At 33.4% G+C, this 13,589-nt stretch overlaps 1 protein-coding gene across 1 annotated transcript; it reads right to left on the minus strand.

The window, feature by feature from the left end:
- Positions 1–4: 4 nt before the first annotated feature.
- On the minus strand, positions 5–13,560 carry LOC113063765 (uncharacterized). Its single transcript, XM_026234086.1, has 6 exons — positions 13,318–13,560; positions 10,993–11,202; positions 8,261–8,315; positions 7,214–7,346; positions 1,304–1,378; positions 5–507 (listed from the first exon to the last, which is right to left on the minus strand). Exons 1-6 carry the CDS (start codon positions 13,318–13,320, stop codon positions 378–380), a joined length of 606 nt encoding a protein of 201 aa, XP_026089871.1. The 5' UTR covers positions 13,321–13,560; the 3' UTR covers positions 5–377.
- Positions 13,561–13,589: the final 29 nt, after the last annotated feature.

The following is a 13,589-nucleotide window of genomic DNA, read 5'->3' on the forward strand; positions in this document are numbered from 1 at the left end:
AATACTTTAAGAGCAATCACCCAGTTAAAGGAAACTTGTTAATATAATATCCGTTATAAATAATGCCGAAAAAATGTGTCTAGCATCAAAAAAACATTGTAATACTAAAATCACATATGAAAAACTATACATATATTACTTTAAACAGATTTTGCATCACACAGAAGGGGGTTATTTTTTACAATAATGATCACCTGCTTATTGACATAAGTAAATGCATCTGAAATATAGATTAGATACCAATTTCCCTTTTGAATCGTCATTGTGTATGAAATACATAAAGAAACTTGCTTTACCTTATCTTGCCTTGTGAACTGTTCTAGCATAGGAACAATGCTGTGAATGGGAGCCAGGGTTATTCCAAGTTGTTCCTAAAATTAAAGTTTGCAGACTATTTTAGGGCTGAAACGATTCAGGAGCTCCTGACGTAGGCGACAGCTGGAGCACACAAGGCCACAAGGGTGATGACCTTTTGACATGGGTCCCAATGTACAGAGGGGATGGAAACTTGTTCAGGTTACGTGTAAAACAAAATAAAAACCAGTTACTTCCCTTACAAATCAACCAATCAGTCAATCAAGTATTAAATAAATACATAAATATACATTGAAAAGTAGGTAAAAGAGGTGCAATATTACAATAAACTCAATTGCAGTTTTGTGTAAGTTAATAGATAGGGCAATATCCGTATTATATAGGTCCAGGTGTATTAGACAAATAGATTAGGAAGCCAGCTATGGAAGAGAAGAAATGCATAAAATAAAAAGTTTGTATATGGGAAATAAAAAAAAAAAAAATAATTAAGTAAATAATGCATAAATAATTAAGTAATTATAACAGTAATAAAATAATAATAATAGTACTTCTGACTACATATATATTAAAATACATGCTAAATTTACGCTGTAAACTGTGACACTCAATTAAATATAATTTTTAAAATATAAGATATATTTATTTTCAACTTTCATATATTAAAATATATTTCAAAATTTATTTCAGGGGCAAGAAAATACATTTCCAGATGTGAAAATACATAAATACATATTTTTTTTTTGGGGGGGGGGGGGTTATTTATATATATATATATATATATATATATATATATATACACATATATATAAATATATATATATATATATATATATATATATATATATATATATATATATATATATATATACACACACATATATAAATATATACACACACACACACACACACACACATATATATATATATATATATATATCCTATACGCGCGGCGCTGTATGCAGTGATGTCTCACTCCACTTCAGCTTACGGGAATGTGAAGAATGCTGCTTGTTTTGTGCAGGGTGTCCGTGAGCCAGCGGGGGGCAGACACTCCTGTACAAGCCTGCAAAACACACACAGTAGAGTAGGCCTTATTTTGTGTGTGCGTGTGGGTGTGTGTGTTTGTGTGTGTGTGTTTGTGTGTGTGTGTGTGTGCGCGTGTGTGTGTGTGTTTGTCCTCTGTTGGTTTTCAATTTTTTTTTAAATCTATTGAGCTATAATCTATAATTTATTTTAGTTTTTAATCATTTTAGTACTTCAAATTTATTTATATATATATATATATATTTAAAATGAGTTGCCAGCATTCTTGTTTTAAAAATTGTTTACACTTTTTAAAAAATATATATATAGTTTCATCTATTTTTAAATTAGATTGAATTTTCTGTATTTACTTTAACTTTGTTTAAATGTTGTAAAATATTGTGCTTTTATCATTTTTATTAGTTTTTAAAAAAAATATATCTGTAATATAGACACACAGTAACTTATAACAGCTTATAACTAAACAATTGCTATTCTCCTTTTCATTTAGTTAAACTTGGTGTACTAAATAAAACGGAAAATAATAAAAACTATATAGACTATATAGTTTTTATTATTTTATGTTTATTCGTTTATTAGTACACCAAGTTAAGCTAAATGAAAAGGAGAAAAGCAGTTGTGTAGTTATAAGCTGTTATAAATTATAAACTCTTATAAATTATGTCTATATTATAGATATATTTAAAAAAAACTAATAAAAATGACAACATTTAAAATAAGTTCAAGATATTTATATTTTATTTCAGTAAATTTAATTAAATTAAATCTTTAATTCAGAATCAAGAATTCAAATAGACTCAAAACAGTATCACTTCTATCATAATTTGTATTGTGTTCAGCTCTCACTGGAAATTGTTAAAGGAGATTGTTTATGAGTTTCAGATGGTATAAGAATGAGTCCAAAGCATCACTGTCTAACCACACACACACACACACACACGGCAGATATTGATTTGATTATGATATATACAGTATAGCTTTCATAATGCACTCTGTGACTCTTCATGGCAGATGTCCTCTCTCCGTCTCTCTCCGTTACATGCCGGGACACACCAGCACAAATTCTTTGGCTGTGATATATTCATCAAAGCCCGGATCACTCTGCAGGATTATGGATCTTCACACATGCACAGGGAAAATATGAACACACCACACACACAGCAGGAGCCCCGCACTCAAAAAAATGTACTTTCACCTTTGCTAATTTTACTTAATCCGTTCATGTTATGATTACTTAAAAAAAATTATTTAACAATGTGAACTTGATTTAATCTAGTTCATTCAACAAAAAAGTGTGTATTGTCAGCTTTACTTAAAAATTATTTGTTCAGCCAACATAACATTTTTGCGTAAAGGTAACATATTAGTGAAACCAACACAGACTTGCATCTCATTGGCTGAGGATTTCTGCAGTGTATTATGGGTAATTGTTATTCTGTCACCCTCTTGGAGAAGTGTAGCACCATTAGATAGGTAGATGAGTAATACAATTTATAGCAATTAAGTTATTCTAATAAGTTTTAGAACAAAACAAACAAAGAAACAAACGGTTTGAAAAGTTGCTTTGTAATTTAAATATGTTTGTGATATGCTTGATAAGCTGTAATTATAGAAAGGTTTGAATGAAAAGTAATATTAATTAGCTGCTCATGATCCTAATGCAAGGGGGTGGCATTCCTGAAATGGCATTATTCAAATTTTATGTCATCATTATTAAACATTTTCAGGTACAATTAACTCATTTGTTGTTTGTTGACTCTATTAAGGTTTGTTAAGTTTACTTAAACTTATTTTGTAAAATGAACTTAATTATTAAAAACATTGTCCAAAACATTGCAGATTAGTTGGGCTGACACTATTAAATTAAGCTTTGCCCAACCATAGTAAATAAGTTGAATCAACCTTAATAAATTAAGTTGACCCAACGTAAGTACATTAAATTGGAGTAACAGAGTTGCATAATGCTGAAATAAAGCAAATTAATCATGTGGAAATCCTTTCCATGATTTTTTTATGTTCGTTCAAAGAGTTATTTTTTTGAGTGCGTTTACGACCCAACGCACACATTTACACACATACAGATGTATACATTCATCCCCATGCCAGAAATCACTGCTGCCTCCTCATCCATCCATCATAACGCTTCAAACGAGAGATTGATGAACAGCCATTCACAGCCACCCAAGCAGGCAGAGACACAAGAGAGCAAACATCACACTCACACACAGATTTATCAATATATTGACACTAAAACACCCAACACAGAGAGAGAGAGAGAGGTCTATCTATCCACCTTTTATTTTGGAATATAATTGGAATTTGTGAGATATATATATGCACATATATATACTGTATATACATATATATTATTTATTCTTAAACAATAGAAAAAAAGGTTAATTAGGAAATATTCAGCAACTTTTGACACTTTTTGTCATCTAAGTTTCAAAAAAGTGTCCCACATTGTAACCTAAATTTATATCACATGCTCTGTATATTTTTTAAAGTAGATATATTTTTATTTTATGTTTTTGAAAGAAGTCTCTTCTACTTGCCAAGGCTGCATTTATTTGATAAAATGAAATATTTATGTTGGTATAACTGTAAATTCCTTGTTTTTTCTGTTTTCTTTCAAATGTTTTTCTTTCCCTCGTTATTTCTAATCGATGCAATGAGTGTGGTTTGAAAACAGAACTGCTTTTTTCAGAAATTATACGCTTTTTCATGTGAAACGCAGTTGCCAGATGAATACTCAATAATAACCCCCAACCCAACATTCGTGCTTAACATCGGACAACATGTCGCAATTCATGGCACAAAGCTGGGCTGTGATTGGTGCAAATGATCCTGAATACATTTTACAGCTCCTGTGGTTGTGGTTTAATAAAAGATGCTCAAAGAAGAGGAAAACAAAATAATTATGAACGCACAAAGGGACGAGAGACCGAGAGGAGGAGACAGAAAAATTGATGTGAAAAATAGAAGAAAATAGTGATTTGTTCATGGAAAGAATCATTGAAGAGAAAGTCCGTGTTAATGATTGATGCAGAGGATTCAGCCAAAGTACAATCAGAGATACACTTCAATCCGGCAATTATTAATTATGGAAAAACCAGAGCTATGTAACATGACCAGTAGAAAAAATCCAGTAAAAAAACTCATAAATGTAAGCAATATTCATCACTGCATTCAGTGTATTAAGCCACTAATACAGCTGCCTTTTGCTTGGATAAAAGCAAAACACTCATTCACTCATTCATTTATACTGAAAGAAAAAAAAATCACGTTAAAGATTTAAAGGTCATCCAAGATGTAGATGAGTTTGTTTCTTCATCAGAACAGATTTGGAGAAATTTGTTCACCAAGTGATGCTACACTTTAGTTATTTAACATCTTGACAAGTGGAAAGGTGTGTGTTTGTAAGAAACAAACTTTATGGAAACAAACCTTATGGCCAATATGAGGTTTATCAGGCATATACATAACAGAAAGTAACAAATCAGCATATTAGAAGAATAGTACACAAAACAATAATATTAGATTGATGTTTTTGAAGCACTGACTCCAGCTGCAGTCCACTTTGTGAATCTCCCCCACATTTTTGAATGGGTTTTGTTTCACAATCCTCTCCAGGTTGTGGTTATCCCTATTGCTTGTACACTTTTTCCTGAGATTGGGATTTAAGCTCACACTGATTCTGACAAGCAGTTATTCTTAGAATTGTTATTCTACTCATCCGCATCACAGTCAAACTGTGTTAGCTGAGCGGAGTATGAATTAAAAATCTAACATGAAGCATAGAAACTTAGAAAGTATCCACCTGTGATGTCAATTGAACATTACTCCACCCTGTGTATCCTACAGCACCGATCTGAGTATCTGTGTTCAAACTGATCTAGAGTCAGATCCCGTGCGTGTGGTTTTTGTTAATTATGTGCGGCCACATTCTGTGTGTTTTTGAATGGCAGATCTGAGGCTGTGTGTCGAGTAATAGTTTCACACAGACTTCATGTTCTTAAATGAGAGGCCATTAAAAATGATGTTAGGAGATTCCCAGGAACAGTCACGTTGGGGTATATTCAGACTAAACAACTGTAAATAAGACTATACGATTTGCACACACAGTTTTGTATTGCATTTAATGTAAATGTAAGAAAAATATGTTCTAAGAATGTTTTGCTAACATTTACATTAAGTTATGAAAATGTTATTTTCTGAATGTTTTTTGAATGTTCTTTTTTTTTTTACTATTTTATACTCCATTTATCAGAAGATTACATTTATCATTTTGCAAACATTATGGGAATGTCAGGTTCCCTGAACATTCTAAAAAACATTTAATGAATTACTTTTTTGTTCTAATATATATATATATATATATATATATATATATATATATATATATATATATATATATATATATATATATATATATATATATATATACACCTCAATAAACATCAAACCCACCATATACAGTAAGAGGAATATAACCATCTCTCCTCAATTCAGCAGTTTCACTTCTACATGATAACAGAACACTATATTGATTTTCAAAACTGACCAAATACTTCCTGGAGCCACTTTATCTGTGTATTTTGGGCACACGGTGTCTTCAGCATTACTGAGCTACTGTAAAGCTGCAGGACATCATGACATTAACCTCCTCAATCAATATCAAACCCACCGTGAAAGAAGTTCATTCTTTTTGAACGATTAAACAAATTCAGATCGTCCTAAAATCCTCCTTTTCTGTGTCATTTCTCCAGATCAGTGGATGAATGACAAATCAGTCCCTGCAGAAATATTCCAGAGCATCTGCTTCACAACAGCAACATCTCAAGACGGCGGTCAGATAAACCGAGAGCACATGCTGTTTGGAGGAATGTCTGTGACTCAGAGAACACAGATCCTCCATAACATTCAGCTCAGATGCTCCTTCAGTAACAATTACCCTCGAGACTTCTGTGCTGCTAAAACTCACTAAAAAACATCATGTTCTCTCAGTGAGTTTAAACCCTTCAACGGAATATCAATGGAGAAGGTCAAAGGTCATAATCACAGTCAGGAAACAGCTGAGAGTGGAACTATGCTGACAATGAGAAGATTTACAACTAAAAAAGCAGATTGGTCATCTATCATTTAGACAGACAGATAGATAGATAGATAGATAGATAGATAGATAGATAGATAGATAGATAGATAGATAGATAGATAGATAGATAGATAGATAGATAGATAGATAGATAGATAGATAGATAGATAGATAGATAGATATTCGTAAAGAAGGGTGTTCCAGTCTCTCTCTCTCTGAGAGTGTAATGTGTGTTGGTTAGGGAGCGTGTGGTATGATGTATGGTAAATGTCTTGTTAACTTTTGGCAGCTCTTACTTGGAAATTCTGAATACAGCAGCCTCAAGCGATCACCCTGGGAATCTAAACACACACACACACACAGTGTTTCCTTCACCCCACTGAATGGACATATAATTATATGGCTAAAGAGACACTAACACAATTGTTTTTCCCCCAATACAAACCCACTTTTGATTATGTTATTCCCACAAAGGCACACTGGGCAAAGCAAGACACTGGAGTGATTCGGATTGCTCCATACAGACCCCAGAGAGAGAGAGAGAGAGAGACAGAGAGAGAGACAGAGAGAGAGAGAGAGAGAGAGAGAGAGAAAGATCTGCTCTCCTTCTGTACAGAGGGGTGATGGAATAGAAGGGAAAATAATATTCTATAACACACACACACAGTTATTCTTTTAATTAGGTAAAGAGCAATTGTAAATAATCTATGTCTGTTGAATTAATCGATTAAACAATGTGTCACTAAATAAACATTTTACCTCATAATATTCTTGCTTGCTTTCTCTTCTTTTTTCTCTTCTAGTTTTGCATGACCTGGAAGAAGATGTGCCGCTCGTACACTCACGCACATGTGCACAAACACAGCGTGCACTGCCCCTGATGAGGAAAGCCCTGGACCAGAAAAAATTAACATTTATTAAAGACACTGATGTGGTGGATAAAATGACTGTTTTGTATTTAACAAAAAATATACTTTCAAGACCAAATTAAACATATAAAATAAATACTCTTATGTATAATTCATTAAAAACCAAGTTTTGTCTTGAAACGACTAAAAGTTTATTGCCCTCCTCATAACACCAGTGAGATTGATTCAAAATGAATGCCAAAAAAAGGATGATTACAGGATGAAGATCACCGCTGAATTTGTTCAGTAACAAATTATAAAATGATAAAAAGTTTACAAAGCTACATAGCAAAAAAATGAAATGCTACAAATTTAACGTTTTACAAAGCATTGGTATTGCAATAAAATATAATACACTTTTTAACAAAATAAAATACAAAATAAAATAAAACTCTGTTAGGTTTTAAATATCCATTGAGCTGGTATAGGAGTAAAATAATACACTTAATAATAAAATATTATAAAATAAAAATAAATAAGTTTATTCATTTTATAAAGCTTTGGTTTTTCATAAAATAAAATATAATAAAAACTCCACTGAGATAATAAAGCACAATAAAATAAAATGAAATAAAAAAAGAATACAATTAAATTAAAAAAAAAACTTACATAGCTAGGATATATATATATATATATATATATATATATATATATATATATATATATATATATATATATATATATATATATATACACACACATTTCAAATACTGCTTTCGGCATACTTTATGAGATACATTTGGACATAAGACCTTTTAAGGCAAGTCAGTTCCTTTGCAATATATTACAGTATGAGTGTCTCTGTAGTTCATTGTGTGCATGTTGATTTTTCCTAATGAGGTTATATTGAAGCACTAGAGCAACAGTAGATTTTCTACTCGGGTCTGGTTATACTTACTGTATACTGGCAGGAAGTGTGGGTGTCTGAGAACGCTGGTCTGTCTCCACTGGATCTACAGTAATGTTAAAGGGGTAAATATGAGTAATATATGACTTTGTGGGTTGTGTTTGTGAATAATGATTGGAGAACACCACTCAGTTAAGGTGAACCCCATGGAGCAGCTCCACAATGAGCCCAGTGAGGCCAGTTACAGAGCTGCGCGAGGGGGACTACATCTTTAACGTAAAAAAATCACATCAGCAATTCCTGCTTGGAAAACCCAGGTCATACGAGCTTAGGGTGGTCATGCCAGGTTTTGGAGTCCAGTGGATCAAAGATCTGTGCCAGCTTGGACCAGACAGAAACCAACTCAAACTGGCAGAAACAAGCAATCATTTTGACATACATTCAGTATGAAATGGTGCTGCAGAAATAAACCTACTTGATTCAGTTTGACTGAGTTTGTTTATTTCAGTGAAGTATACTGTGTATTGTCTTTTCCCAAGGAATAATGGGGACAGTCATCTTTTACACAGATTAGGTTTGTAAACGTGTCATGTCACACGTGTTTGTGAAAATGAATGTTTTTAGCAGTGTTTGGAAAGGTTCATCTTAAATTATTGTCCATCCGGTTGAAGCTCTGTTTCACCTTTCGCTAAAGTCTCTCTCTTTTCTGCCACCGAGGAGAAAGAACTTGACATGTCTGCAATTTAAAGCAAAAAGTTTGAGATTTATACACACACTGCCGTTTCAAAGTTTGGTCAGACAATTTGTTTAATATTACGCTCACCAAGACTGCATGTATTTAATAAAAAATGCAGTAAAAGCGGTTATGTTGTGAACTTTTATTATTTTTTTTAAAATATGTGGTTTCTATTTAGATACATTTTTAAATAATGAAAAGCTGAATTTCCAGTTTTCAGTGTCACATGACCCTTCAGAAATCATTCTAATACTGATTATCTGATCCAGAAACATTTTTTATTATTATCAATGTTGAAAACAGTTGTGCTGCTTCATATTTTTGTGGAAATGTCAAAAGAACAGCATTTATAGGATTTGTAATGGCAACAATTTCAAAATATCCAATATATATTTATTATTTGTAATAATGTAAAACAGGTATTTACATATTTTAATTTGAAATATAATATAGTATAGAAATATAGTAGAAATATAGTATATTAATAGTATATTATAATATAGAGATTATTTTTTTCAGTGTATGATTTTGAGCAAATAATGGCAAAATGTACATTATGGGTTGTAAACTGTCCCATTAGGAGATATATATGTTTAAGTTGACTGTCTGTGAGTGTGACATCACCTTACACAAATGTACACACACACCCAGCTCTCACTTGTACTCTTTAGGAAAATTGCCTCTGGGTTTTTGAACTTTGCAATCTGGAGCTCTGAACAGTTATATTTCATGTGTCAGTGGAACCTTTCATCATTTTATCCTTCAATCCAAGTGCTTCTAAACATGCAAACAGGGTCAGAGAGTCAGCGTGTGCAAACCTGATCAATGCCACATTACACAACCAAACTATTAACCCACTACACCCTGACTGAGTCTTCAGGTGTCTGCATTCACGTTTCATCGTCATAATGGAAACAGGAATAATGCACTAATTACAAGTCACGTGACATTTCCTCATGGTGAATCATGACCATGCGGAACATGAATGAGTCACCAAACTTCAAATCATTGGCACAGAAAACACCCAATTCATAACAACCACCAACAGTCAGACATTTAAAGCTACAAAAAACAACTGCTCCTCTCCGGATCTGCGATCAACACTCATGAAGATGCATTTCAATACACAGTTAATTCAATGTATTACTTGGTGTTTATTTGTAATTATTTGTGAAATGTACGAACTGTTCCTCTTTATAAGTCTCTTTGGATAAAAGCATCTGCTAAATGCTAAATGTCTTTTTTATCAGATGCAATCTGCTAGTTTTAACTAATCCAAATGATAGATGTAATGAAAGATTTTCAAAGTAGCTTCACAAACACTGCAAAGAACAGACAGAAAAGAGAGAGAATTTCATTCCCTTCACATCCATTGTAGCGAAAAGGGGTGTGGCTTATTGAAGAGGGGCGTGGTTTGTCATAAGACATGTTCTGCCTAGCAGTTCCCTCAGCCCCTCCAGTCTCTGATAACTCTTTCCTCCTCTCTCTTCTTTCTTCTTTTCTCTCCCTCCCCCTTTCTTTCTCCATACGGTTGCTGTAACAGCAGAAACATATGTGTTCTCTCTCTCTCTCTCTCTGAGATCATCTGAGCTCACTGCATGGTCCAGCAGGAGGGTGGAGGACACATGGTGAACGCACAGAACAAACTTCAGTCCTTCTTTCACAGCTTTTCATCAACTTTATTTCCTCCACATGTGCATTTGTCAGTGTCGTTTCTATTTAACACTGGTTCAGATTTGGTGCAGTTTTTGCATTTCTTTGTGTGTGTGTGTGTGTGTGTGTGTGTGTGTGTATGTGCTATGTTTTTGATTATGTGTGTGTGTGTCTTTGCACCCTTAAGCATGACTGAAGCTTTGCTATTTCACCTGGAGCCTTATGTTAAACCGAGCCAATGAGAGCACACCTGAGCCACCCGCAACAGCCAATCACAGCGCAAGGGAGGGACTTTGGAAATGCTGAAAAAGCACCACACATGAAAGTTATAAAAGAGAGAAAGACAGGCCAACGGAGTGAGACAGACAAGATTCCTTCAGACAAAATGACTCACGTGGCGCTGAATTTGTGAAATATTCTTCTCAAGCTTCTGAGGACCTGGTTCTCTCCGATGGGGAATCCTCTGAGGGGGCTGGATGTGATGAAAGCCCGGTGGGTGATGGAGGGATAGACCCCACACCCCTCCTCTGGTCAGAATGTCAGGAGCTTTCCTGGAACTATTGAGAGTTTCCAAACTTTTTTCCAGGGACAAATGGCAACTGGTCTGAAATGGAGAGAAACGGAGAGTTAGACGGCAGAAAAGACAAATAAGAGGAGGATGAGAGGAGAGAGAGGAACATGATTAGATTACAACAGAAACCAACATTTCCTACATCACATCAGAACAGGCCGTTAATCAACTAGGGTGAATCTCACAAAAAGTCAAGCGTTATTTCTAAAAGATATGCCTGTTTTGAACATTGGGACATTATTTTCACAATAAAGTGCATTTGCCCAATTATAATCCAAAAACAAACTCTCATTACTACATTTATTTTGATAAAAGTAATGTTAAATAATAATACTGTAATGCCTTGTACATCAAGGTAGTATTTGTTGTACTGCCTAAAAATGTATTATTCATTATTATTTGCTATAGATTTAGGTATATTACTATAATATATAAAATAATATATGTATATTTTTTATATGATTTTAAATTGGCTTGGACCAGACAAATATACAAACCACATATAAACATTATATAAAATATTAACAATATATATATATATAATAATATTTTAAACAAGCAGAATAATACAGTATTATATTAAAAAAGTTATATTTTAGTTAAATTTAATGGGAATCATAATAAAAAAAGTGGTTTTCAAAAGTTACTACATAGTTGTCACAAAATTGTCCTAATACTGATAAATATTCATATATAATAGTAGTATTTGTTAAATTAATCTACATTTTGATGACTCATTAAATTTGTCTTTTTAATCATAATATGTTGAAAGAAATATATAATTTTCTATTTATTGTTAATATTTAACATAAATTGATTTATGTTTTATTTTATTTATTTATTTTTCTGGTCCAAGATAGTTTAATAACTTACTTTTTTATACATTATGATAATATATCTACAAATACATATCAAGTTATATATTTTAAAATACCTATATGCTAGTAGAATAAAAAATTAAATACAATTGTGAATCTAACCCAAGAGCTTAATTTCTTCAGGCAAAATGACTTTTTTTTTTTTTTAAATGCTGCATGTTTCCTGAGATTCTCCTATAAAAAAAAATCACACGTCTGTTTTAGTAACTTCCAATACGTCTCTCTGACTGAAGAGAGTGATATGGTCAGTCAGAGAGTCACAGTGTGTCTATACCATAAAACCAACATCCATATTTGTGGACTTCACAGCCGTCTTAAAGAAAACACGGCGCGCTTGCGGTGCAAAGCTGTAATCAGCTGGCTTCTCTCCGCCGGGGTTGCGGTGCTGTGGGACAGCGTGTGCTAGTTTAGGGTTCAGTAATGGCCACTGTCAGTCCTCACTCAGAGACATGAACACAACAGCAGTGTAAATCACAGCTCAGATGAGGAGCAGGTCAGTTTTAAATGGTTTGAACTGATTCCTCTGGATTGCGGCCTGGGAACACACACACACGTTCACCAAAGGACTGCTGTATTTTAAAAGCCTTGGCCTTGAGATGCGTGTGTCATTTGGTTGTCAGCAGGTGTGACATTAACCATGATTTATGATATTTCAATTCAAAGTACAACTTTCCTCTGCTGTTTTTCCCTTTCAGTGAGACCTGACAGAACATTCCAGACTGACATCACCACAGATGCCATTAAAGACTCAGTGAAAGAGACTGAGGACGTTAAACAGGTATATGTCATCCATCATGTGACTGAAGCAGTTGGGATGCAGCATTTACAACTACAACAATCACTTTCACTGAACTTACAAAAAAAGCACCATGCACTGTTCATGAAAATCTGAACATGTACTATACCAGGGTACTATTATTGTGCTATTTTTGGACAAATACAATGGTATTTTGGACATGTACAGTGATATTATTTTAGGGATATTTTATACTAGCATGATATTTTGGATATGTTGTGTACCCTGATGTTATTGGGACATTTTGAACATGTACCCTTATAGTAACATGGTATGCTTGGAAATACCATATAATACATAAGAAAATTAGTACTACAGTAAAATCATTTAATTTGACACCACTACAGTTCTTTTTTGCTAAATCTGAAATTCAGTTGAATCTATTGTCTCTTCAATTATTACATATATGGTACTTACATGGTACTTTTAGAAAATACCATGGTATTCATAATACATTTCCAAAATTACTATTACCATGAAGGATCTCTTTCATCAGACCTCAGTTGTCCTAGTTCCGTAAACGTCTTAACCTCTCTCTCTCTCTCTCTTTTTCAAGTCCTTAGGTCTGAGAACCACAGGAGCCAAGAAATCCATGGAGAACGTCCAGCTAGAGAGAGAGAGAGAGAGAGAGAGGGAGAGAGGGAACAATAAACTTCAATGGAATTGAGCCAGTCAGAAACAATTGATTTAGTGAGCAAGGGAGAGAATGAACATATCTTCATGTTTTCTCCTTCTGTATAAAGACA

Source organism: Carassius auratus, chromosome 46, assembly GCF_003368295.1.
Source record: "Carassius auratus strain Wakin chromosome 46, ASM336829v1, whole genome shotgun sequence".
Lineage (NCBI taxonomy): Eukaryota > Metazoa > Chordata > Actinopteri > Cypriniformes > Cyprinidae > Carassius > Carassius auratus.